At 48.8% G+C, this 26915-nt stretch overlaps 1 protein-coding gene across 1 annotated transcript in view; it reads right to left on the bottom strand.

Annotated features, from left to right (window-relative positions):
* Positions 1 to 3403: 3403 nt before the first annotated feature.
* Positions 3404 to 26915, bottom strand: part of DAP (death associated protein) — a 54377-nt gene continuing 30865 nt past the window's right edge. Inside the window, exons 3-4 of the mRNA XM_037165436.2 lie at positions 6626 to 6668; positions 3404 to 5286 (exon numbers count right to left, since the gene is read on the bottom strand). Of these exons, the coding sequence (XP_037021331.1) occupies positions 5173 to 5286; positions 6626 to 6668 (157 nt within the window). The 3' untranslated portion in view covers positions 3404 to 5172. The remainder of the gene's footprint in view (positions 5287 to 6625; positions 6669 to 26915) is intronic.

Genomic DNA, 26915 nt, shown 5'->3' with positions numbered 1-26915 from the left:
AGTCTAGGTAGTCGGGTGATGGGGAAGTGCCAGGAGTTTAGGAAATGACCCCATTCTTCAAGAGTTCACAGCTAGCCTTTTATTCCTCCTTCTGTGGTGGAGTCAAGGATTTGTGGAGGGGTGCTGGGGGGTGGGGGGGGACGTGGATGCAAGGTGAGCTGACTCTCTGGTCTGAAAAACTTTAGCTATACCTGTTTCATTGCCCTTCACCCCATGCTTAGCTGCAGAGAGACACCAATTTTTCTCCTTTGTTCTTCACTTACAAAACTAATTACAAGCATCTCACTGACACTTATTTCAAGACGAAGAAGCTTTGCAAGCCCAGACAACAGGAGGGGGAGAATCTTCGACACCGGGAAAGAGAAATATGAGATTACAGAGCAACGCAATGTCGATCAGAAAACCGGGGATGCGGAAATTCTGCCAAAACCCAAAGCTGCTCCTCAGCCCCAGGGCTACCTCCGCTCTGTGTTTGCTCTTACAAATGGGCTTTAGCCTCACAAGATGTAGTTCTAAATTTCTTTGGAAAAAACTAATTAAATAACTGATCTGTTAACAACAAACAAAAAAACCAAACCAAAACTAATTACAAAGTAATACTGAAAACAGAATTATCTACTGATAATCCTGAGGTTAATTGGCTTGAGACACTCGCGGTCCATCTTGGAAAATAGGCTGTATCTTTTGGACCGAGATTTCTAGACCTTCTTTTGAGAACAGTTAGGGCGCTGAGACAAAAGCCCGTGTGTCTGTGGTGGCTGTTGAGGTAAGTGTGCTGGGGAGGCCACCGAGGCACATGTATCTCTGTTTTTCTTTGTGTTGGTGGCTGGGAAAACGGCCCTGATGCCGTAGAACTGCTGCATGCCTCCCTGAAGGAAAAGATTCGCTTTGTCTAAAAATTTCCATTGCATTGGGGACCAAATCTGCATCATAGCAATTTGCTATTTTCTGCTCCAGGGACTGAAATGCAGACACAGCTTGAGTTTCTTTAGCTGCTTCCACTTCAGTGTCCTTGCCACTGAACACACATATTATTTCCCCCACAAGATTCCAGGATGAGGGGAATTGGCCTTTTAATTGTTTAGTGTATCATTGCATGTCATGGACTTCTAGAACAGGACCATTAAGGTTTTTGAGCCTTGACACTGTCAACATTTTGGTGTGGATAATTCTTCGTGGTGGCGGCTGTCCTGTGGATTGTAAGATTTTTAGCAGCAACCCTGGCCTCTGCTCAGTAGACGCTGCCCACTAGCATCTGTCCCCAGTCCTCAGCTGTCTCCAGACATTGCTAGATGTTCCCTGGGGGTCACATCGCCCCCAGGTGGAAGGCACTGCCCTAGAGATAATGACTGTTATTAGAACTCCAAGCACATTCCTTATTCTCTAACTATCGCTACATGAAGAACGACACAAGTGGGTTTCTGGCAAATTGGGCAAAAACTGAGCTTTTGTGTTACAAAATGTTGGGCTCTTTTAGGTGACCCTCAACAGCACAGAATGCCAATGCTGAAATGTAATCAAAAAGCTCATTCAGGGCTTCTGGGTAGAGTTCCAAATCTTCCAGATTATATCACATTGGGACTTTTCCAGCTGACAAATTGGATGTTTTTGAAGGCATGGCAGTTGAATTTATAATAATATCTAGGGTTGTAGGGGAGGATGAAAAATATTTAAAAAATTAATTTTCTTGTTCTAAGTGCCCTTAATCGAATTATAGAAAGTCTGTTTGGGGAAGAGGAACTTAAACGTTGGACAAAATGTGGTGAGATGTATAGATGCTTCAATGTGGTCAAAGTAAAAAAAGATTCCAGGTGCCCCGAGGGTCTGAAGAACACAAGCTGCAGGCAACTCGTGTGATGAGGGTTCATGTCACATGTCAGCTCGGCTAGGCCATTGTTCCCGGACAGGTGGTCCAATATTATTCTAAGTGTTTCTGTGAGGGTGTTTTTGGTTGACATTTATATTTAAATTAATGAACTCTGAGTGAAATACAATGCCCTCCATAATGTGGGTGGACCCCATCAAACCAGTTGGTGGCCTTTAATAGAACAGAGACTGACCTCTCCCTGCCCCAGTTCCTGAGTAAGAAGAAAATGCTGCCAGCAGATGCCTTTGGACTTGAACTGCAACACTGGCTCTTCTCTGGGTCTCCAGGCTGCGGGCCCATCCTGTAGATTTGGGACTTGCCTGCTGGCCTCCTAAATCATTTGAGCCAATGCCTTAGAACTAATTACCTACCTACCTACCTACTATTCACATCCTGCCGGTTGTTTCTCCAGAGAATCCGGGCTCATACAACTGTGGAGGAAATTGCAAGTACTCAGAGTCTCCTGGTTAACTGTCACCACCCACACCCGCCTCTGTCTTTCAGGAGCACATGGCTGTAGCTGCCTCCTGGGAGGGTTATGCAATGCCTTGGTGGTTGTTTTTTTCATACTGCAAAGGCCAGCAGGATGCCAGGTCTTGGAGAAAAAGGTTCACTCTGGTTTGTAAGAAGCGTGTAAGCAGCATAGCAACTGTGAAGTTAGGAAACGCTGCAGAACTGTAGGAGAGCACCCGAGCCACTGAGGCAGGCGGCAGATGTTTCAAAAATAATTTATCAATTAAAAACCTGCTGGGGCTGGCACTGCCTCTCCACTCCCGCCCCTCCCTGCAGCCCTGCCCCCTCTCAAGGTGCCTAGGTGTGGCGTTTCTACAGCTGGCTGGTTCTTGTTCAAGTTGGGGGCTTGTCACACCCTGAAGTTCTGCTCCCCAAAGCACACGCAGGCTCACATGCGTCCACACCTAGCTTGTGAAAGAACCTGGACTGAGGATGGGCAACAGTTTTCCTCTGCTTCAGGCGTGTGCTTGTGTGCATGTGAGCCAGCACTCCAGGTTGGAAGTCACCCCAGGTCCTCGCTGGGTGAGAAAATAGGGTACTGGGTGAGAAAATGCCAGGAGTTCCCTCTCCCGCCTCTCCCCAACCCAGTGCAGATCTGTGACCTGATTCTGGATCTTGAGGCTGAATAGTTGTGATTATTTTTGTATCCTATTCATACAGGTTACAGGAGACCTTTGAAGAAAGGCAGATGCCTTGTTTGTCAAAAGCTGCTCACAGCCACCCCTGGGATTCCTGCTTATAATTCCTTCGTAAGTCTGTTCCCAAAGGACGACTAGCACAGGGCCAGCTGCTAGGCCCAAGTAAGACATTTTAATCAACTGCCTGAAGCTTTTCCATTTTAGGACATTTGAAAGTGGGTGATTGGACTTGAAGTGCCACATGTCCAACTTCGACTCTGTATCTGGGAAACAATTTGTGAAAATACTCATCACACACGAATGTTCTTATTTCTATAGAAACCACCTAACAACTCCAGTAAAATGTAAAAGAAAAATCCCCTAAAAATAAGGAAAATCAAACCAGGAGAAGAAATGCAGGGGCTTTATTATAATCAGTATGATGCTTGAAGTTAACAATTGATAAACTCATTGAGGAAAACATTTTGCCTTCAAAGATCCGGAGCCTCAGATGCATGGCAGCTGAAGTACATGAAGGACGCACCCCAGAAACAGCACAGCACCCCTGGCTGCAAAATCAGGAAGTGTCAGTGACGCGTCTGAATTTCTGCAGTGAAGGGTGCAATGGTCTAATAGGCCAGACCTAGAGCTGCCTTCTCTCAGCAGCCTTCTGAGACGCGGCTCTAGGAGCTGGCGGGGGAGGGGAGAGCTCTTTACTTGGTGTGCTTCACCACAGGGCTATCCATTGAATCTGCAATTTCCAAAGCAGACTCAGTGTATGCCAGAATTTCAGAGATGCAGAAATACCAGACGCGATGATTCGATACCTTTAAGGTTAGACTCCAGCTTCTGCAAGTCAATGGGGTAGGAAACCAAACGTTGCTTTTAGAATGCCAAGTGCATTCTCAAGGAGGGGAAGGGTATCTGATTAGGTCTGCATTGCTTTTACCAGCTGGCAGCCGTGGATTTGATAATGGTATCAGAGAGGCTGGTGGGCAACCTGCTCACCACACGCTGCTGGCTTGCAGCAGATGCCACTGTGGGCAGTTGGGCCACACCCTCTCCAGAAGCATATGCTTGGAAGATTTGAACATCTGAGTAAAGGAGCCCTTTGGCTTTTCAGAAAAGCCGGGCCCTCTGACGTGCCCCGGTGAATGTGGGTCCAGGCAAACATGCACTCAGGCCAAAGGAATTCTGGGCAGTTGGACTGACTGACAAACAGGTTTTTCTAGCTCAAATGGAATGCACGGTTGCTATTTCTCCCTTTAGAGACAAAGGGCAGGTTTTTGTCTGCTTGTCTATGCATTCAATTCTCTTTCTATGCATTCTATGCTCTTGCTGTAGTGTTCCAGAATTAGCTATGCGTCTGTTCCCCCACCTGGTCAGTAATCACTTCCAGAACTCAAAACAGCTCTAGAGGCACACACTGAAAAGCACAGGTTTGCCTCGTTACCCTGGTGAAGCCTCTTCTGCCGAAGAGGCAGTGGGGGACCTGTGCTGAGACCTCACCCTAAGAGTGCTGCCTTTGGGCAAACTACCTCCATTCCAATTTTTCAGCCAGATGACTTGTGGGATAAATGGGCCATTTCAATGATTCAAGCTTTTCTTTGGTTCTCCTGGGACTGCCTGGCGCTGCCCTGCACAGGGATCCCTTGTCACACGGGGAGGGGTATTCAGGGTTGCTGTTTTCAATTTTCCTAGCTTTGCCTTTTGAATCCCACCTCCATAATCAACACCTGCATTTCTTATACTCTCTTAATGCTAAGACTGAATTGTCCTAATACTGAAAATGATGAAATAATTGAGCTTTTCCCTTAATCCTAATGCAATCCTCCCATATTTGTCTCTTTTTGTTTTTGAGAACACCCACAAAAATTCTAGTCAATTGCTGAAATAGAACTGAAGCTAAACTCTGAACAACTTCATTTTGCTCAGGACTTGGCAAGTTCTGCTAATGGCACTGTGGTCCTCAGATAGCAACCAGGACTCCCTGGAAATGAGGTTTGGGTCTGTTTCTCGTTTTTGATATAGAAATGTAAGGCAAAGAAAGGGCGCTTTGCTTTGCCTTAGATTTCCCAGTGGAGCCGCGTTTCGAAGATGCAGTTCTCTTTGCCGGGGAAATACCAAATGTCGGGAAACCAGGCATGGCTGCAGAGGGCGCTGCATCCCTGCAGGTCACTTGCGGGGCTGCTGGATGTTCTGGGTTCTCGGGGACACGTGCTTGTCTATGGAGGCGTGGGGCTTCTGGTGAGCCACCTGGGCAGCCGCTGGGGGGAAGTCTTTGTCGCCCTGTAGGAGAAAGAACAAACGCATGGGTTCATCAACACCAAATAGCAGGCTTGTGCAGGAGCGAAGTCCCAACCCTGTGCCCACTGTGTCCCTGCAGCACAGGTGATGGAAGGGGGACCTGTGGCAGGCAGAAGCCTGCCTCCTGGGCTGCAGGGGTCCTGAGACTCTCGGGTGAGCTGAAGGGTCACTGAGGCCCACACAGCACCTGGAATGTGAGAATGCTCGCTGTCTCTCATGAGGAACTCTGTTCAGATGTCTTGCTTCTGCTAGAACTGTTCTTGTAATCTTTTCAACTGGGGGCCAGATAGAACTGAATTCAGGGTCTTAAATGCAGATTTGCCACCATAACTGCAAGTCAAGAAGGAAACACACAGGGCAGGGCTGAAAAGTGTGCGGTGGCTCCTGACTCTCAGCGAATCTGCCGAATCCTGGAGAAGGTGCCCGGCTGCTTTTAAGGGAGGACTCCCCCTCTCCTGCCCAGCAGTGCCTGTGTGGCCGGGGCAGGCGGAGCAGCGGCTGCTCTGGCTGAGACAATGGACCATGTTTGACCTTGAACTGGTGTCTGCATTTAATTTTTTCACATGTAGTGGATGTGTCACTTGTCTGTCCCAGAGTCTCTGGATGGCTATGGTGAGCTGTCCCTGGCAACGGATTTTCGTTACATGTCATACGCTAAGTGCCCAGATGCACTGTGAGCCACAGAACTGCGGATGGGGTTACCGCATCCTCCTCAAAGTGGGAGCTGGCTGGCGGGAGGCCCGCAGTCACAAATTGCTGGGTCCACCCGAAGAGGGTGCTCTTGAAACGTCATGGGTGTGACCAAAAGCTGTGAGTTCAGTCCTGGGGTTGGCGAACATTTTCTGTACCATGTCAGGTAGTAAATATTTTACGTTCTTTGAGTCGTATTTCCTGCCTCAGGTATTCGGCTGAGCCATGGACAGTGCATGTGTGACGGGTACAGCTGTGTGCCATGAAAACTTTATCCATGGACATGGAAACCTGAATTGCATACCATTTTCAAGCACCACTACGTAGAATTCTTATTTCGATTTTTTCAACCATTTGACACTGTAAAAGCATTCTCAGCTCACAGGTCTCCCGGCAGCACTTGGCTGGGGGTAGCTGTGACTGAAGGGAAGGGAGACAGGTGGGGGAGGGGGAGGCAGCTGCGCCCCTTCCCCGTGGGAGCTCCATGTTGTCACTTGTGCCATTCCTCACTGTGCTTCCAGGGACGGGAGATGACAAAGCACCACTGGACCAGACAGAAGAGCAGCGTTTAACCAAGACGGACGGAACTGAAAGAGCCCATGCTGAGGCCAGGGTTGAGGAAGGTGCTTACCCGGGCGATCACGCCGGAGATGAACACAGTGGGTTTAGGAGGACTGCAAGACAAGAAGGGAAAAGGCAATTTAGCAGAACAACTCACAAAAGGGGACTGGACTGTGGCAGGTGACAAGAAGGTGAACGAGGCTACTTTTAAGGGAGGGAAATGAAGAGGGAGGCAGAAGCAGGAAACAAACCTCTTCCTCTGTATTTTTCCGTCACAACCACCACCTGGGCTCAGGACACCTTGGAGTCCTCCTCTCAAGGTGAGCTCAGGCAATGGATTGTAGCAAATAGCAGATGAGCTGCCTGAACACACTTCCTTTTTATTCTTGTTCTTTGGTTCACCCTCAGTGTGTAACTATGGGCAAGCCCAGTGGTTTGGGTTTCAGGGGATTATAGGCATAGTTGCTTGTTGAAGCAGGAGAACAAAGTCACACTAGACGAACTCAGAGACTCTAAGGAGCTCCCTGTCCTGTAGGCCGAGGGTCCCCTTCCACAGTCCTATGGAGCCTGTGACTTTCAGCAGCTTCTAGTGGGTGCGATTCAGAGCCAATGCAAAGCTCCTGGCCCCTATGCAACCCCAAGTGGTAGAAATGAAAGGTCCTTCTGAAAAGCTATTGTCATTTTTAATGTCTTTTATCATACTGAGCTCACCCACTATCACCAAAACTGAGGGGATGGATTATAGGACCAAAGTAATACACATTTATCGTTGAGAAGCAGACAAACTAAGACATGTTAGAATCACTTATAATTCTACCACCTGGAGACAATCACTGTTAACACAGTGGGCACCCTTCTAGTCTTTCTATGGATAAGCAGACACTCTTGTGTCCTTATTTTCTTTTGCTTTTCTTACAAAAAGAGTCCTATTGTTTAGTAATCTGCTTTCTCTACTTAGGAGACAGTGAGCAGATGTGCATGTTATTATTTGCTCTTCTACACATTTTCAAATGGCTGCACGTGTCACAGTTTTAACATATCAGAACACAGTTCCAGGCAGCACACAGGTGCACACACCTCCAAAATGGCTTGAGCAGGGACAGAGAGACCCGGGAACAATATGTGACGATGCGGCGAGTGTGGCGGGGGCAGCTCGAGGAGGTGGACAGATTCGCTCCAGGCCAGTCTTGCTGGGCAGACAGCAGAATCCATCGTGAGCTGCCCGGCTTGCCCCCCACCAGCTCTGCTGCTGGGTCCTTTGGAGGAAACCCCTTGTCTTAGCTTTGTGTTGCTTCAGGCAAAAGTCCCCGTGTTCAGAAAGTTCACTGTTCAAATCCCAAAGAGTTTAGCGCAAACACCCAAAATTCCCCCAACTAATTTCTGTTACTCCAAGAGATTAAGAAACTTCAAGTCTTACTAATCAGTACGGAAATGCCCCCTCATGACCGTGGCTTTACTTAGCTTTAGTTGTGTGGTTTACTGGCCTGGATTTGTTCCCCTTTTATCACAAAGGTAGATTGGCCACAGGATCAATAGCTAGGCAGAGATGAGTAAGCTCAGCTCAAGCGTAAGCCCGTCTGTGGTGTGTTTGGGTCTGTGTGAATTCAAACACAGCTGCAGTGACCGCTCACTCCGCCCTGGGGGGTCCGCCCAGGACTCACGGCTGAGGGGTCTGCGTGCAAAGCTTGGAAATCGTGCTCTGGATTCTCACTTTTTTGGAAAGAGATATGGAAATGGCAGCACAGAAGTTTCTTAACCGTTGAGTGTTCCTTTAAAAATCGAGGAGGTGCTTGAGATGGGGATGGTTTGTTCTGATAACTAATTTTGCAGCGCCGCCGTCCAGGAGGGCCTGGCCACTTGCAAGTACCAGGAGTGCAGTGCGTGACAGCTGCCCTCGTCTCCACTCTTTTTACTGGTCTGTGACCCGAGTCCAGGCTCTGAAGGTAAAAGCAGAAGGTCCTCCCTGCAAGAACCTGATGAGGAAGTCACCATGGGGAGTGACTCTGGTCAGAAGACAGAGCTACACGGTCAGGGAGATGAGCTCCTCTGCCCAGGGAGCCCCAAAGGGCAGCCGAGGAAGCTTGGGTCGTTTTACACACACACACACACACACACACACACACACACACTTTATATATACATGTATACGTGTATATATATAATCCTTTCTGTCTCTACATATACACCAATGTATTGCTGACAAGCAGACAAGCAAAAAGAAGTTAAAATCACTTCTATATTATTATGTGTATAACACACACACACATTTATGCACCGAACAGAACTGTAAAAAATTGTAACCGAATCAGCAGATACTGCTCCGAGGAGGTGGCCGTGGAGGTGGCTCCGTCACAGGCAGAATGACAGCCTGCAGCGGCCACCCCATTGGTCTGTTTCCTGCACCTGTTCCCCTCTGTGTGTGTGGAGGAAGGGTCTCCAGACCTCAGAGCCCTGTCATGGGTCCCACACTTCCCTCGATGGCCTCCCTGGCCTCACAGGGGACCCTTTGCACTCTGGCCCTGGGTGTCTGCTACATTCAACAACTTGAGGGTGGGTTCTAGGCCTTGACTTGAGTGTGTCTTGGGAAGTGCATGGGTGGATGGTTATGATAAGAGGTCATAGGGACCCTGCTCTGGCCTGGACATCAGAAAGTATGGGTGGAGGCTGCAGCCTCACTTCTGCTGTCTGATGTCCAGTGGTGGGTGTCTTTTTTATTTTCCTGGCACCTATTTTAGCGTCTCCCCTCAAACAAGCCTCTCAAGGAGACTGTCACAGCATGACTGCTAAACAGCTCTGGGCACTCTGGATTCTGGGGCTACAGGAGACACCCCCCTCCCATCGCAGCTCATCCCCAAAGGGGGGTCAGAGGCTGGGGGTGCAGACCTAAGGGTCCACATGCCCTATGAAGATGATTCTCCTCACTAACCCCATTCTTATAGAGGCGCCCACGCTCTGCCTCACCAGTACTTAGGCTGTTGAGTTGTGAGGGTGTTTTGGATTCTGCTCATCAAGGAGTAGTGCACCCGAGGAAAGCCCGCTGGGCTCAGAGCAAAGGAAAATACCCCGTGGATCCAGAGAAGAGGCTCTTGCTGCGAGAGTGCACTTTTTTTGTTTGTTCTGTTTTTAAAACATCAAAGAATTGTGCTGTGCCCGCCAAGTCCTACCACGGCTGGAGGGGGGACTCCAGCCTGTGTCAGTTTTGGTAAGCAGCCCTCCTCCAGAGTCCAGGTTTGCTTCAAAGCCCCAGCTAGTTCAGTGACAAATGAACACTTTTAAACATGTGCCTTTAAGCCATTTTTAATTGTACAGTCCAGTGCCATTAAGTGCACGCACAGTTATACAGCCACCACCAGCAGGAGTTCTCATCACCTCAACAGGAACCCTAACAGATGAAGACCCCTATTCTCCCTTCCCTTGAGCCCTAGTGATGCCGTTCCATTATCTGTCCTGACAGTTCAATGGTCTAGTACCTCATGGAGGTTTTCCTCTTGTGTCTGGCTTATTTCACTGAGCATAATGTCTTCAAGGTTCATCCATGTGGTAGCAGGTGTCAGAATTTCCCTGCTTTTTAAAGGCTGAGTGATACAGCACTGTGTGGCTACAGCACATTTGGCTTATCCACTCCTCTGCTGATGGACGCTTGAGTTGTTTCCGCCTTTTGGACTGTGGTGATTAATGATGCTATGAACGTGGGAGTACCCCATTCTGTTTGAGACCCTGCCTTCAATTTGTCTGTGTGGACACTCAGAGGTGGACTTGTTGGGCCGTGTGTTGATTCTGTCTTTAACCCGAGGAGCCGCCATACTGACGCCCACATAAGTCCTGCCATTTCCGATCCCCACCAGCAACGCACAGGGTTTCAGCGCCTCACATTCTCACTGATGCTTGTTACTATCTAGTGAGCGTGCAGTGGCATCTCACTGTGGTTTAGATTCGGCAAATGATTTTAAGAATATGCTTCTTTGCATCAAGAAACAATATCAACCTGTGTTGATTATTCCTTCAAGGTCTTTATGACAGACTCTCCCCAACCCTGCCCAAAGTCTTCTTCTCTTTTCTAAAACTGAAAAGGCCATAGTCACTGGTAAGGATGTAACCCCTAGTGAGGACAAAGGTGGCCCCCGTGAGAAGACGACAAGAGGCTGGCCTCTGGCGTGATGTCTGATGGACAGTTTCACACGGCCCGTGCCTGGGCGGGTGTGAGCTGCAGGGCGGGTTCCCTTCGGGCGCGGCCAATGGGGCCCCGGGTCACCGCCCTTTTCCATCTGCGGCAAACAGCATCTCAAATCGGTCAATGTTTTTTTAGTCCATTCATACAGTAAAAACTCTTTCTGACTTCCTTGAGCTTAAACCAAAGTTCACAAATGAGAAAACCAGGTAAAGAGTCTGCTCGTGAAGCTGTGTTTGCAAAAACATGTGTATTTTAAATTCCATTAGGGTTCCATGCAAAGCATAACCTACATTTCCAAGATTCTAGAAACTGTAATCGCGGCTTTGAGGATTTATTTAATCTGATGAAAATCATTCTGACAGCTGTTGTTTTGAAGATGCAACATTCCTTTTTCTCAGGAAACAGAGACAGTGAAAAATATCACTCCTGCCTGCCCCATACCCTTAGGCCTCTCCAGTTTTTAAAAACCACACTTATTTAAAATGAGAGGATCTGCAAGTGAGGCATAATGAGTAGGGCTCAGAACCTGGGTAACCCCTCCTGCATGTCAGCAGAAACTGCAGCTTTGTCACACGTGGTGTACGCGGCCCTGAGTGGCTGAAGCACATAGGTTTCCGGCGTTCACCTGGTAAAGACCTCCTCATCAGAGTCTCACCAGGGTCATCTGTCCTGGACAAAAGTTTCCTGTTATTTATGTTTCCTTGATAAGTGGCATTTATGCCTTATCGGCATTCTAGCCAGGCAGGATCGAAATGACAGTAAATGCTTCATGAACGCGTGACCCTGGGGAATGCAGATGCCCCCAGGACCAGTGTGACGATCTCGTTTTTCAGTGGAAGTCCTCAAGGTTGAGAAAAGGAATTCATATCTATAAAACTCCCCTGAACTCTAAAACAGCAGTTATTGAAATATATGTCGATGGATTTTATTCAACTCAATACATCTAAACTACTACCAGTTCAACATGTAATCAACGGGAAAGTGACTGAGGACACAGTAATTGACACTTGTGTGTGTCCTAGACTTCACGACCCGGACTGTCAGAGAGCAGAAGTGAGGCGTTTCCTGCCCAGCCCTGAGCAGTCTAACTGACCTTGGCTAGCCCAGGCCCCTCCCACGTGGTCATCAGTAGCACTTAGTCATCCAGAAAATAGGACCTGGGAGCTGGTTGTCATGTAATACCCCCTCCACTTCTGGTAAGAAGGCATGTGAGTGCTCAGAAAGGGATTTTCCCCTAAAAATCTCCCTGAAAGTCCAAGTTGCCCATGAGTCATGGAGCAGCTCTCTCATACACAGGCCCAGAGAGCTGAGTCAGAGTCTCTATGTCATTTTTCAATGGGCAGCTCCCATTTCTGTGAGAAGGCGCCTGGTTTTTTGAAGCCCAGTGACAGAGGCACTGCACTGAACCTGCAGCCTGCTCCCGGGGCCTCACGGCCTTCAGGGGGTCTGTGTGGCCACCAGGGGGTCGGGGGGCACGCTGGTTCCCCAAATCCACCCGCCTGCTGATGGGCTGCTGGTGAAGGGCTCCCCTGTGCCCGGAGGAGCTACAGTGTCACCTACAGGGCTTGCCAGTGCTGACGGAACCCCTCCCGTAGCCAGAGAGAGTGGGAGGAGCAGCACAGCCACTGTCCTCAGCAGCTCACGCCAGCGCAGGAGTCGGGTGCTGACGTGTAAAGTTTTGAATGGGGATTGGAGCCAGGAATGAAATGAGCAGAGTGCTTTGCTAACACATACTTGGAGAAACTAAAACATAGAGGGGGTCAACATAGATCTTGGAAAGATGATATTAGCTGAGATCTATGTGTGCATGGGCACACTTGTGTACACACAAGTGTGACAGGAAGAGGGACCCAATGCTAGGGCACAGTGCACAAAAGGAAGCCGTGTGATGTAATTTGCTTTTAAAGGACAGAGTGGGGTCTCTTAGAGAGACGCTGCCATTAGGACGGCAACTAAAAACAGATTCTGCTACTGATTTTTTGACTTTGTCCTAAACCGGTGGCTTTGTATTTTCACAGAATTCACAAAAAAATATATTCCTACCTGGGGTGATTTTAAATACATTTTCTAGTAAATAGATAAAAAAAACACCCCAAATCCTTTCTAGCTGTTATAGTAGGAATAGCTGTCTGGGTTGCTGTTCATTTATTTGGGTTATTAATTTTCTAGACACCAAAGTAATAATTAGCATAGTTGGTGACTAGAGGGGAACATCGCACTTGACTGCGTCCAGACATTTCTTTGCAATGTCATTCTTCAAAGTTAGACAGTCAAGGTTGTGTCTCTTCTGCAGCTGACTCCAGAAGCTGAGAGCTCTCCCACAAGATGGCACTGCTGGTCCTTGTAGCTCTCGGGCTGGCGAAGCTTTGGCCAGCTGGGCCATGCCGAGGAACACTGAGAGCAGAGGTCCCCCACAGACAGGACACATGTGTCCCCCATTCCCTGAGTAATATGCGGCTGTCTAGTGAGTCTAACTTAAGGTAAATAAAACACAACCCAAGTGCTTTACACTGTAAGTCTTAGAGAAAATAATCCGGACCCCAATTCCTTCTAGAGTTGATGCATGGAGTTTGTATTTTTTTAAAGGCAAAGGCACTCTTCCAAGGGAGAGCAGATTAGCTTGTGTTCAGATTGACCTTGGAACAAGAGGAATGGACCTCAGTCATTCTGGGCCAGGGAACTGTTTCTGCTCCCTTACTCAGCCCTGATGACCTGAGGGGACCGTGACTCCAGGACCAGACCTTAGTCCACACTGCTCTGAGACTTTTCCAGAGATGAGTGGGGCTCCGGGTCTTCGTGTGGGAGGATGTTCTTATTTTCTAAAAACACTTTTCTCTAGATGACATTCTACCCACAGACATCTGACTACTGTTGCTCCAGATGTGAACACTTCACTCACCCACTTATGTAGGCAGAGAGGACTGACACCAAGTCCTGAGTGTGCAGGAAGGGTGAGTATGGCCTGCGCATGAACGGTGAGTCCCATAGACACTGGGAATGTATAACAAAATCTATGGCCTGTTCCGGCAAGGCCCGGGCATCTGCACCTTCCCTCTAGACCCATTTCTGGAAGACTATCCTTAGTACTCTATCCGCAGGAAGATTTCATCATGCGACTTGTGGCTTTTGCCTGCTCCTTCTCCTTCTGTCCTTACTGTGTTCTCCCTCTTTCCCTGGATGCAAAGATGGTAAACACAGTTAAGTGTTCTAATTACTTAGCTTGTGTCTTACGGATTTAATACACAGAGGTTGTTCTGGGCTGGGTGGGGGAGTGCCCCTATTCATCACAATAGAGAGTGTCACAGTCCGTGATGAGAGAGACCCAGGCCACCCTTCCTGACAGTGTGTGGGTGGGCTGGGCACCTGCATGGTTTAGAAAATTCACCTCATTCTGCAGCACAGAGAGAAGCCATGCAACCAAGCAACTGAGGACTGGCTTTGGAGACAAATGGCTCTGAGCTCACATCTCAGTTTGACTGAGTAGCTTCTCTGAACCTTACCGTCCGTCTGTAAAATGGGAACAATCCCTAGTTTGCAGAAGAGTTGGGAGCTTAGTGAGACTAAACGGCAGGCACTGTGCTTAGAATACGGCCTCCATAGACATGGTCACGTTTAATTGTGATAAGTACTGAATTAATTGCCTGTATAAGGACAGTGCAGAAGCTGCTATTTTGTCTTCTAAAGTATAGTTTAAGAATTCTTTCTTTTTTTTTAAAGACTAGAGAATTCTAGGGCTTCATAGAGCATCTTGGAGGAATGACAAGGGTGTCCACTTTAAGTTTCCTCATTCCTGTTCTAACTCCATATGGTGCCATGGGCAGAATTCAAGGGTGCTCCCGAGAGAAAAGGTCGTCCCAGCACCAAAGCATCTGAACCCATGCCCACCTCACTCCCAGAAAACTGTGCAGGGCAAGAAAATGGACCGCTTCCTTTATGTTGCTAAATGAAAAGATACCTCCTAGGAGGAATGTAGATTATCATCACAGGGAAGGACTAAGCCTTAAAAAAAATATATATATATGTGTTTCACCACATGGGTTGTCCAAGAGGCTGGAAAAAGAACAAGAAACCCTGCCTGCCAGTTAGGTCCAAAGCTGTGCTGTGGGAGACACTGGCTCTGGGTGGACCGGCTCTGAATACGCTCCATCAGATGATGCTGGGGGCATCTGGAGAGGCACCTCGGTCCTGCCGAGGAAGCGCCTGCTTCTTCGGTCAGCTCCTTACGCAGAGAAACCCTCTGTTTTCCTGTGGAGCCCGTGTAACTATCATATATGTACTAGAAACTCTAAATGTTATTTCACTTCCGTAAGTAACACATCTTTGTCTCCGAACACATTTGCGCCAGTGTCTTCCTTTCGAATTCCAACCAGATGAAAGTGCCAGTGCTGATCCGACAGGTCAAAACATCAGAGTGCTGTTATCTACATGGTGAAGCCAGAGCTGGCCGGCTGTCCCAAGGGCTAAGAATCCTGTCTTGCAGTGGGGTGATTTGGGAGAAACGTGCCCACGGCTCAGCGTACAAAGGACGTATTTTCTAGAGGACATGCAGTACAGCTTTACAAAATGGAAAATGATTGTGTAAGTGGAAAAAACCTGACAAGACAAGTGCTAACAGAAGAATTCTTATTACAAAGAAGTACATAGTGATGTTAAATCAAATTACAGACACCCAACACTTATCTGGTCTGGCTCTATTCCTCTCTCTGGAAGTCCCGGTGGCTGGCCTCAAGTGGGACCAGCTGTCACTGGGATGGCTTTGTGGAGAATCCAGCAACAAAAGAGGAGAGATGCCAGAACTAACTGGCTCTTGAGGATGCTCAGTGAGGTCTCTTAGGGAGCAAAAGTCAAAAGTCCTGGGAGGACTAAACCCAGCTTAGGTGAAAGTCAAGTACCTGGAATGACTGATAAGAGCACCTGGTTTCTCTGTTGCTGGAGTCACCAGTAATTATATTCTTAATCCACCCTCCAAACCCACGGCAGTGAGGGGTCTGGTGAGCTGATAGCCGGCCCCTCCCCTGACAGCCAGCCGGACCTGCCAGGCTGTCCCCAAGCTGTCCTCTTCAGGGGTCTCCAGATCTACACTTGGCTGCTGCCTGGCTCTGCAGACTCCCCTCAGACCACACCATGCCCTCAAGCCTTTTCAGGAATTAATAGGAAAAGAGAAGCCAAGTCGAGTATGTAGAAAACTAAACCCACTGCCAATTCTGCTTACTTTTTAAACCTGAGAGTGAGTTAGGATGCTGACTTCCATTCAGCCCAAGAGCCCCCCCCCCCCCCCCCCCCCATTTAGAGCCAGCACTCCAGGATATTGCAATAGCACAGGAACAATCAGGATGGACTGGGCTGCAGAGAATGTCTGTCACTGGAGGTGGTGAGAAGCGCACTCTGCGCACTGGGGAAGGCCTTCATCCACTGACTACTGAATATCCAGATGCTCTGATCGTCTCCAGGGACCAGCCCACTTCCCGATATATTAGTATGCAGGGCCTTAGGGTTTACTTGTTTATTAGTCGGTTTCATTTCTGTATTCACCATCAGTCAATAGCTTTAAATGCCAAGCTTGTCTCAACATTAGAAAGCATTACGTCCGGAGGGCCTCCTGTTTTCTGCCTGTCCAGCGGCTGCCGGGACACCTGTCCCCACTCCTCATCACGGTCATCCTCTCCTTCCTGCCAACAAACAAGCACTCAGCATTCTTCCCCTGAACAGGGCTCTGGGTTAGGGGCTGGGTGAAGACAAAAGGTGTCGGAGAGCTGGTCCCAGAGGCCAACCGGCTTTACCAGAAGCTAACATGGAAAAAAGAGAAGCCATCACAGTTTCAATGTGGCCGGCGTTTGCGGCAACTGATAAAAAACCAAGTGTGTCCTTATGGACAGGAAGAAATTCCATGGGCCGACCTTCCTTGAGTGGTGTGAATTCTCCCAGGTCTTCCCCTGACACCATGCGGAGAACCTGAGACTCTCTCTGAACTTGGCAAATACAGTTTTCAAGTGAAGAACAGCAGAGCAGGAGCAGAGATAAAGCGCACACCCCACACCGGCTGCCCTGCACCTCACGCCCAATGCTCTCACGGCCACTCCCTGCTGCCAAACGTTTCCTTTGGAGGTCTGCTTCCTTAGGGCCCTTTCCTTTGCTGGCCATGGGGACAGCCAGATAATCTGCCTTTAATAACAACTAATGTTATTAAAAAGCTAGACAGATAAATCAATGGCAGCAAGGCAGTTTCGTGGGGCCATAAGAGAACAGAAAGAACACGCCTTCTGAGAGCCAGCTGGCCCTGGGCACTGGAGTTGGGCTCTGAACCTCAGTGTCCTCATCCGAGACGAGGAGCTAGTTACCGCTCCAGAGCTCACAGGAACCGGAGGAGGATCAGGTGAGCTCCGTGTGTTAGGCACACAGCACATGCGAGGTGTGATTCCAGGAGAGAACTCCCCGGAGGTTAGCATGTAAACTGAAGCAAACTGATCCAAGCCACACCCACATTCACTGGATGGTCGTTACTGTGCTTGTAAAAATGAGAGCAGAGAGGCACATCCCTGTGTCTGGAGGACGGCTTCAGTCCGTAACCGGGGGCAACACCCGTGGACCACGGGGACCTTGCCAGTGCTGCAGGAAAGGAGTGACAAGCAGCCACCTGGGCTTTCCCTACCAAGCCAAGGTGTTCCTGGAGAGACGGTCCCAAAGAGGGTGACCAGGTTGAGACATCTGGGCTGACCTCTCAGCTGGCTGGACATGTCATGTTTTGAGGAATGTTAGGGGTAAACATAAACTTAGTGTTTAAGAAATCAAGGCACAACCGATATTTTATAATGCTCAGTTTGCGATGGCACGCATGAACAACCCCCCACCCCAGAGCCTCCCTTCTTCCCCCCCGGGTGGGAGAATACATCCACACCTAAGGCCGAGAGGGTGATGGAGAGTGTGTAAGAACAGCACGGCCACATTTCGGAGGAGCATCAAAACCTCCAGGGTTGGTGGCAGTGGTGAAGCACCACAACGGGTGTAAGTATTTAGAAGGTCAGCCAAGGCTGGGGAAAGAGGAACTGGGGGCCTTTCCCGGCTGGCCCTGCAGGGAGTGGAGCTCTGTTAGATTGCAAGAGGAAAACATCTCAGTTGAAGAGCTTATTCGGGTTGGGCAGCTCATCCTGGCGCAGCTGAGACCGGGGCAGCAGGAGTGCCTGCGGCCTGGCGGGTCTGCAGGTGTGGATCTCGGCACGTCAACACCGTGCCCGTGCCTGTGCCTCAGATAAATACTCACTGAGCAGCCACGGGTGCCAGCCACCAACTGGGCTGGGTCCTTGAGACACGGTGTGACCAGCACAGAAGGATATGCCCCCCTGGAGCCTAAGGGCACGAGGGGCTGGGCTCTGCAGGGTGGACTGGGACACAAGACAGGCTTGACATCCTTGCTAATGGATCCAGGGCCCTTGTTTCTCCAGGTCACATGCTATAGGTAAGACGATCCTATTGTTTTGCTCTTTGTTATCAAGAACCAGAACATACTGCCTGACAAACAGAAGTCCTTGGGTGGACAAGGGGACAGAATAGTTGAAACCAGAACTATTCCAGAAAATCCGCAGCATGTGGCCCCGGCTGTGGAGGAGCAGGTGCCCATGGCCTGTGCTTGCACTGTTCCATCACCTGGGTTAAACCATCTGATGACTGAGCTACCACCTTGGGGACCAGAGGAAAGGGCCCTCGGGGACAGTGACACCAGGAGGAAAGCTGTGAAGGTGTGGGGCACGGAGTCTGCCTGGGGCAAGTAGTTGCACGGTCTCCCTCTGCAAGGAGGCTTTCGCAAGGGACCGAACGCTGCAGCGTCCCCAGTGAGATTGTGTATGAGGCACCCAGACAAAAATCGTTTGCACCTTGGCTGGTGCGGCTCAGGGGACTGGGTGCCAGCCTGTGAACCAAAAGACTGCAGGTTCAATTCCCAGTTAGGGCACATGCCTGGGTTGCGGGCAAAGTCCCCAGTTGGGGGTGAGCGGGAGGCAACCAACTGATACTTCTTTCACACATTGTTTCTCTCCCTCTCTTTCTCCCTCCCTTCCCCTTTCTCTAAAAATAAATAAATAAAATCTTTAAAAACTTCCTTTGCAGCTGTGCTGCTTGTTTCAGCAAGGCAGGCGGAGAGGGGATGGGAGTACTGACTCAGAACACTGCCTTAAATGAAGTTCGATCAAGTACGAAGAACCCCAGAGAGGAGCTCTGCTTAAAATCAAGATGCAATTTGTTGGTTTTTCTTGGCATCTGACTCAAAACCATGCTGATTTGAACATAAAGAAAAACCAGCCTCTTCGCAGTTTGGTGATAGGTCAGTGAGGGGCCTGAAATGAGGATCGGTGATGTAACCATGCCATTTCTGCACTGCAGTCCCCAAAATTCACTGTGACAGCAGATGGCATTGTATTTGACTTCCTATCCTTACCTGGGACGCTGCCCCTGCTGCCCCTTCTCTGCCCAGTTACCCTGGGATGGCCATGTGTCCCTGACTCCTTGGGGACCGAGTTTAGGTCCCGGCCTCTGTAATCACTAATAGTGCCTCCTTTCATTCCCCAAACCACACCAGCCTCAAGGCACCACACAGCCACTCCAAGCTGAGACACAGAACTCTGGGATGGTCCTGACTGTCACTGTAGGGCTCTAGGGAATTGCATCTCTCGCACAGAAGAAATGCTGGTGCTCTCTAAGCCTGTATGGCCTTAAACTTAGCCAGTCGGCAAACACTAGCTCAGAGAGAGCTCATGTGTTATCTTTCCATTGCTTTCCCTGACACTGTGACCCTTTTCCCAGCTGCGTTTTCACAAGAACTTCCCACTTAATGGCACTACAGTGCAGGCTCTTGCACGCCTTCAAGGTTAAGGACAAGGGTTGGGTTTGTTGCGTCCCTAGCACCTGGCATAGTGTCAGGTGCACAGAAAGGCTCAACAAATGCCATCGGCACCGAATGAGTGTCACTAGCACGGTCTGTACAGAAAGTGAATTAGCTGGGTGATGAACTAGTGCTCACATCTTTGAAAGGCACCGATCTCCTTGGGCACGGAGAGCCCCAAAGGCTTGCAAAAGAGATCAGAGCCGTGTGGCTTCATTTTTGTTACCTACCCATCTGGCTGGGGTGGATCTGCGGGCGATACGGAGACAACCTGGAGTTCCCCAGCACAGGGGCTCTTCCTCCAGGGTTAGCCAGACTGACCTTGAAGACTAGTGAACTGTTTTTCTCCCAATTAAGAGAGAGGTCAGGCTAAGAGGTACTGCTTCAGCTCCTCTCAAGTCAAACTTGAGAGTGGTGATGAAACCATGCATTGAATTCTAAATGATAAAGAAGAAAGGGAGGCGTGCCCTATTAAAACTACTTTTGAGAGTCTGAATTAAATTTAACAGAAAAACCCATCAATCTTCTTTAATTCCTGGCAATTCCTGGAAGCTACTGGTAAGAGCTGAATTTCTTTGCAGAACTCTGGCCATATTTCCTTAAAAATCTGGAATGGTTCAAAAGTAAAGGTGACCAGATGGAAACCCAGGCTCCAAGACAGCCAAACTGGTGAAGAAGCTAGTGTCCTCTTTTTATGCAGTGTGACTTCACTCATGACAGGACAATCAACTCCAAGCAAAAGGGACCTTAATGTCCAAGGCATTTCCTCTGGAGCTGAGAGATGGTGAAGATCATGCAGCTGCTGTGCCTAACCCCAACACGACTTTACCAGACTTGGCCTTTTCACCATTTGGATTCTCAAATACCTGAAGGATCCGGGTCTTCACTTAAAACCTTTCTCCTCCTCACCTGAGGCCGTCCCTGATTCCTGGGCTTAGTCATTTGCTATTGAGTATTCGGAAGCAGCGGCTGCTTCCATTCACTTCCCTTCAACACACGTGCACAAGAGCACGAGTGAAGAACAGGGCTGGGTGGAGATGACGCACCTAGGGCAGCGGGCCACCACCGCGACTCGCAGAGAAGAGTGCTCCTAAAGCAGGGCGGTCACTTGTCTGGCCTTCGAAGTTATTTCCCCTTAGAAACAGTATTAATGGTGCTTAGGTCCCTGTACCATCTCATAACCCATGCAACCCAGTGCAGGACACCAACTGCCAGTGTCCTGAGTCCCGGGGCTGGCTGGTTCCCACAGCCTTGGTGGCCCTGGGGCACAGGCAGGGAACAGGCACTGGCTTCCTGGGGGCGTGGTCAGTCTGCAGTGTGTCAGGCACTTCACCCCTAGGAACAGTTGTGTGGGATTCCGTCTTAGAATTCAGGGAGCATCGTGGAGGGAGCAGCCCAGTGAACTTGGCTCTAAAAGGACTCTTTCCCCTAACAATTAAAAGAAATATCCCAAAGGATCCCTAAGGAATGAGTAAATTATTAAACTGTTAAGATGTTGCTATAAATATACAGTGTTAATTCAATAATTTATAATGGACTGGTACAACAAAATTTCTAAGGCTCATAAAATACAGCTGGCTTTTGGAGGTAGTTAGCTTCTGGGGTGCATGCCAACTGCTTCTTATTTATTTATTTATGTATATATTTAGAGATTTTATTTGCTTATTTTTAGAGAGAAGGGAAGAGAAGGAGAAGGAGAGGGAGGGAAACATTGACATGTCAGAGAAACATAGATTGGTTGCTTCTCGTAGGCCCTGGGGACCTGGCCTGTAGCCCAGGCATGTGCCCTGACTGGGAATTGAACTGGCAACCTTTTGGTCTGCAGGACAAGGCCCAATCCACTGAGCTACGCCAGTCAGGGCAGATGCTGACTACTTCTTTCTCAAGCAGCCAGGTGTGGCGGTACTAGGAGCCTCTGGGAGCCCCGGTGGAAGAGAGAGGAGGGCCCTGTGCTGTGACGGGCCAGGCACCGGCTTGCCTGTGGGAGGGAGGAGACGGGACGGGGGTGCGGCGGCACCTGTGAGGCTCCTCCGCAGGTGCCAGGACAGTGATTAGCAGCCCCGGGGGTGCAGAACCTCTCACCTGAAGCCAGCCTCACATGCGCCTCTGTGCCTCAGAGTTTCCATGAGAGCCCCCGATCTCTTACTCAGATCCCTTGGGGTCAGAAAGGTTTCTGAATTCAGATTTTCTCAAATTTTACAAAGGCACCACATTGCGTAAATCGTGTCTAACTGACACCCTGGATTGGGGGGGTGGGTTGTGGGGCAGCAGTCCATATTCGAACCCATTAATATTTTCTACAGAAAAGTGTATGGAGATTACACTAAGCAGGATAAATAGAGACTATAAATAGCCTCACATCAGTTCAGTTTTTGCCAGCATATAGGAGTTAGTGTGAAAATATGAAAACCTTTGCAGTTTTCTGAGCCCTCTGGGCTGGGCTTGGCTTGCCCTGGGGACACTTGGACACTTTGTGCCTCCTGCCTCCTCTGAGGCTTTGAATAATGCTTCATCTGCCACCAAAAGAGATGTGGATTTAGACTAAACAGGCGGGTATAGCTGTCAAGGGGCAAAAAAAAAAAAAAAATCCTGGGCATTACTACGGGATTACATGGAGAAGCTACGATCAGCTCTATACATTTATCTATACACAGAATTTCATTCATGCATTTAGGCAAAACCTCTGGCAAGACAAAATAAAACACAGGCAAAGAGGGGATTTCTTCCCACCGGCTGGCCCCCCCCCAACCTTTTCTGGGTTGAGAGAACTGTGCACCAATGGTGTGTCTTGTATTTGCAGACAGACGTTTCCCTGATCTCAGAGCTCGTCTGTCCAGGGCCCGGCGACCTTCTCCATGAGGCGTGTGGGGCGGGCAGTCCACTGGTCGCTCTGGCCTCCTCTTACACAGCTGAGGCAGCACCTCAGTGGTAGAGAAGGCCATGCAGCATCATTTGGGTAACCTCTGTCAACTGAGTTTTGGAAACACTGCTTCCTATATCCTCTGCCTGGAGATTTCACTGCCCCTTAGTGCATTAGGGCCCTGAGATGTCTTAAGGAAACCAGGTTAACTTCATTTAACGCATGTTCCCTAGATGCATTTGCATATGGAACCCTTTTGGCTAGAATTCCGTTGGCATCGACACATTCTGGGACACTGATTAAAAGCAGTTTCAACTGTGCTCCAGATTTTATGTGGAGTTGAAGGCAGCTTATCCATTTGGACAGCATTGTACCTCAAAGGCTGACGGAGAAGTCCCAATGAACTATCAGGAGAGCTAGGTCTAGGTAATCCGTTTGCATCCTCATCCTTCTCCTCTACCTCCACCAGTCATCCTGCAGCCTGCACTCACCTCACTGCTGCTCCTGAGCAAGGCTGTGTACCAGGCTCACACCTTTAGCTGCCTTGTCACTGATAGTAAGGAGGGACCACCCACCAAGGGCTGAATGCCCTCATCTGCATGTACTACCTGTGCAAAGCCTGGTGGGCCATGGGCATTTCTGACAGAGGAAGAGGAACTCAACTTCAGTCCAAGTCTCCAACACCAACTCAGGATAACCTTTCGAGAGGAAGGTCATGACAAGACAGCAGTGGCTTTACAAGTCAAGTGAACTCATGCCTTTGGGCTCTGATTTCCTGTGGAATTACCTGATGGGAAATAATTCCACAGGAAGTTCTAGAAATCATGAAATCCTCGGTTAGGTGGGAGAGCTGAACCAAGTGTCCTTGATGGAACATTAGTTCCACGAGCCGTAATACAGTGACATTCACCTGGGCAATTACTGCCCTTGAAGTCCTGTGAGAGTCCTAGAAATGAAGCATTTCTCAAGCATGCGTTATTAGGTGGGATGGGAAAGTCACCACAGTAACCTCCAGACTCTGCACTATTCAATGACAACCAGGGATATCCACTTAGAGAGTTTTAGGTTCCTTTCAGTTCTAGATTGTGACTGTAAAACAGTGGTGATAAAGGGTGACAACAGCACTGACTGGCATGGCCGAGTTGGTTGCGATTGTCCTGCAAAGTGAAAGGTCACTGGTTCAATTTCTGGTCAGGGCGCATGTCTGGGTTGCAGGTTTGGTCCCCAGCTGGGGTGTGGACGGGATGCAGCCAATCGATGTTTCTCTCTCACACTGATGTTTCTCCTCCCCTCTTTCTCTCTCCCTTCCTCTCTTTCTAAAAGTAAATAAATAAAATCTTTACAAATAAAGTAATAAAAAACATGTGCTAATAAGAGCTAGTATTTTTCTTTTATTCTGTGCCAGGAACTATTCAGCCACTAATGTGGCTGTAGACACATTAATTCATGTAACTTTCATGGCAGCCCGATCAGGTAAGTACCGCCAACAATCACAACATACAGATGAGGACACTCAGGCACAGAGAGGTTTAGTGAGCTGCCCAAGGCTACACAGCAAGTAAGGGGAGAGCCAGGATCCAAACTCCCATGCCCGGGCCCCTAACAATAGCTGATGCTTTTCAAATTCAATCTTTTGTGGCTAAGGCACAATTTTGTGAATTTACCAAATATTTGATTTATAAGAAAAGCAGGCACAAAGAGGCAGACTTGTTAAGATGAACTCACTTTACTCATCAATGACAAGGTAGTTGTGAAACATTTTACTAGGACGAATTTCTCATAACAATGTGTGAGACAAAATTATGAGGGGATTTTTATCAAAGACACACTTTCACTAACTTAAAAACAGTACCTGGGGCCATGAAATGCTTCCCTGAATTTAATACAATAAGTTACACCTAAGAGGCTGACGGGAGTGTGAACATAAACCTGTGCTGTAGGTCACAGGACAGGTAAGTGGGGAGAGCAGGCAAGGCCCAGACTGCGGAGAGGTCGGAGCACCAGGGAACCCTGATGCGCACGGAGTCTTCTGGTTCTTCTTCGGGGATGATGCAAACCACCCCTCTTCCCCTAACCACATAACCTTGGCCAAGTGAGTTCTCCTGTCCCGATCTGGATCCCTACAACTCTAAGATGCAGCGAGGGCAGGCTAAGTCCAAAACCCACATGGAAAAGTCAGCAGGCATTGGCTTTAAGGAGAAGCCAACGGTCTGTCTCTGAGGCAGCTGGCCAGTCTGCGCGTGTCTGAGGCAGCAGGGCCCAATGTGAAGCAAGTGATGAGAAATTCACCGAAGACCTACGTTTAGGCAAAGAGCTGTTCCCAGGAAGGACAGGGCGCTGCAGGAGGATGTTCAGCAGGGACACTGGCAGGACCAGTGAGGCTCTGGCTGAGCTCTAGGAGATGAGCAGTTAGCTGAGCGTAGACGGGCATGTGAGCAGGGAGTTTCAGAAGCAGACGTGCACCAGACACACAGCAGAGAAGGGACTGGGGCAGTCTCCTCTCAGTAAGGCGCACTGGGTTGCACCTGAACAACTTCAAGTGTACTGTTCAAAATAGCTAACACGGTGCCAGCTGGTGGCCCCAGCCCCACTCATAGTCCATTCTCTCTTGGAGTAAATTCTCCACGAATGGCACTGGTCTGGCACTGCTGCCATCTTGAGCATCACTACCTCCAAGAGACTGCCAACACTTGTCAGGTCCTAGAGCGGGACACTGCCCGAGGAGCCGAGCAGTCCTGGAACAAGGCGAGGGAATCCCACGGCGATGCCAGCTGCAGCGTCACTGCCCCTCACTACAGGCAGCAGGCAGATTACACAGGCCGCTGCCAGAGCACAGAAGTGCCGCAGGGGCGGGTAAGACAAGTTACAACTTCAAAAAGGAAAAGTTTAATCTTAACTCATTAATTCCTCTGTACTCTAAAATGGCTTAAAACTTTTCCTGCCCAATGGCTTTCCCACATTTTGATCATGATTCACAATAAAAACTTGGGTCATTTAGCACAGTGACTCAGTGCCCATGCACGGACATGCACGGACACTCCTAGAACAAACAGTTCGGAATCTCACACTTGGGGGACACACTATTGTTTTCTGCTTGATCCTATTCCATTAAGAAAACAACTGGTCTCCACCCAATGAACCTGCTTTATGACCAGCCAATGGGCCACGATGTACAGTTTGGAGAACAGCTCATTCCGAGGAACCACACTGAACAAGAAACTTTCCTGAGGCTCCATTTCTCTTCAAACTCGTAAATAAGGCACAAAAGTGACCCTCCTCCCCTGCAGGTCAGTCACAGGAGGAGCTTGGAGACAAACAGCTAAGCCCTGACCTGATGAAATGTCCTCTGGGCAGGCATGGCGGTGCCCTGGAGGGTGGCCTGTGTCTGTTATTGAGTGAATAATTTTTTCCAAAGGACTAAGACCTTTTTTAGGAAGATTCCACTAATTTAAAGTTTATGTTCATTAGGAGAAAGGAGAAAATAAGCAATATAAATATAGTAGGAGATATATTTAAAAATTCCTTAAGAAGACAAACTTTTGGGAAGAAACCCAAAACCCCCTACAATGAAAATATTACACAAATAATTGATATGTTTATTACAGATAATTTTAACGTATGCATTAAATTGGGTCTTCTCTTTGAGGAGTTTTACTGGCAACACTGTAATTAGACAAGTCTGGGTTGCAGTGTGGTCACGAAAGCAACAATCCCACATTTCTTTATAAATGTTCTATGACTTGGAATTTCAAAAAGTATAACACACCACCATTCACTAGAATGAAGACAAGTTGAAGTTTTACTGCACGAGTTTATACTTTGTAAGTGCTTTTAGGATTGCTATTCATAATATATACACACATTCCTATTAACAAGCTGGGCCAATCCTTAACTTGGGGTAGCAGGTAACAGGACAAGTCCAATTTCACAGGGTTCCACGACAGTCTGGTTCAGACGGTGTCACTGCTGCCCAGCGTACAAGGCCCAGAGAGAACGCACTCCCGGAGAGGACTGACGTGGGAAGGTCATGTGCCAAAGGTGTCCCACCACCGGAGGTGTCAAATGCCCCTCCTCGCCCAGTGTGCTCGTGAATGTCCCGCTGCACTGTGCAGACGTGGGTTTGGCAGATGCTGGGTGACCAGGGGTTGTGTGGCTTTCTCTGAGGCACAGCCTCCCTGGCCAGGTGACAGGCTGCACTGGGAACTCCCCAAAGAGGACAGCAGAAGGACCCTTACCTGACTTCTCTGACCAGGGAACTTTTTTAAAAATTAGAGAGTACTTCATAGGACCTGCATGCTAAGGAGGCAGGCTTTAAAAAGTGCTCCCACATCTCACAGTGGCACTGAAAATGCGGCCAATGTAAAATAAGCTGACATTTAGCTACTTGTAACATGTCTCAGGGGAGGCCCTCAAAGGGGAAGGTGGTTGTCTGTGCCCAGCAGGATTTATCAATGTCT

Source organism: Artibeus jamaicensis, unplaced genomic scaffold, assembly GCF_021234435.1.
Source record: "Artibeus jamaicensis isolate MK-2021 breed Jamaican fruit bat unplaced genomic scaffold, CSHL_Jam_final scaffold_369, whole genome shotgun sequence".
Taxonomy (NCBI): domain Eukaryota; kingdom Metazoa; phylum Chordata; class Mammalia; order Chiroptera; family Phyllostomidae; genus Artibeus; species Artibeus jamaicensis.
Note: the sequence above shows the minus strand (reverse complement) of the source record. Positions and strands in the feature narration are given on the sequence as shown.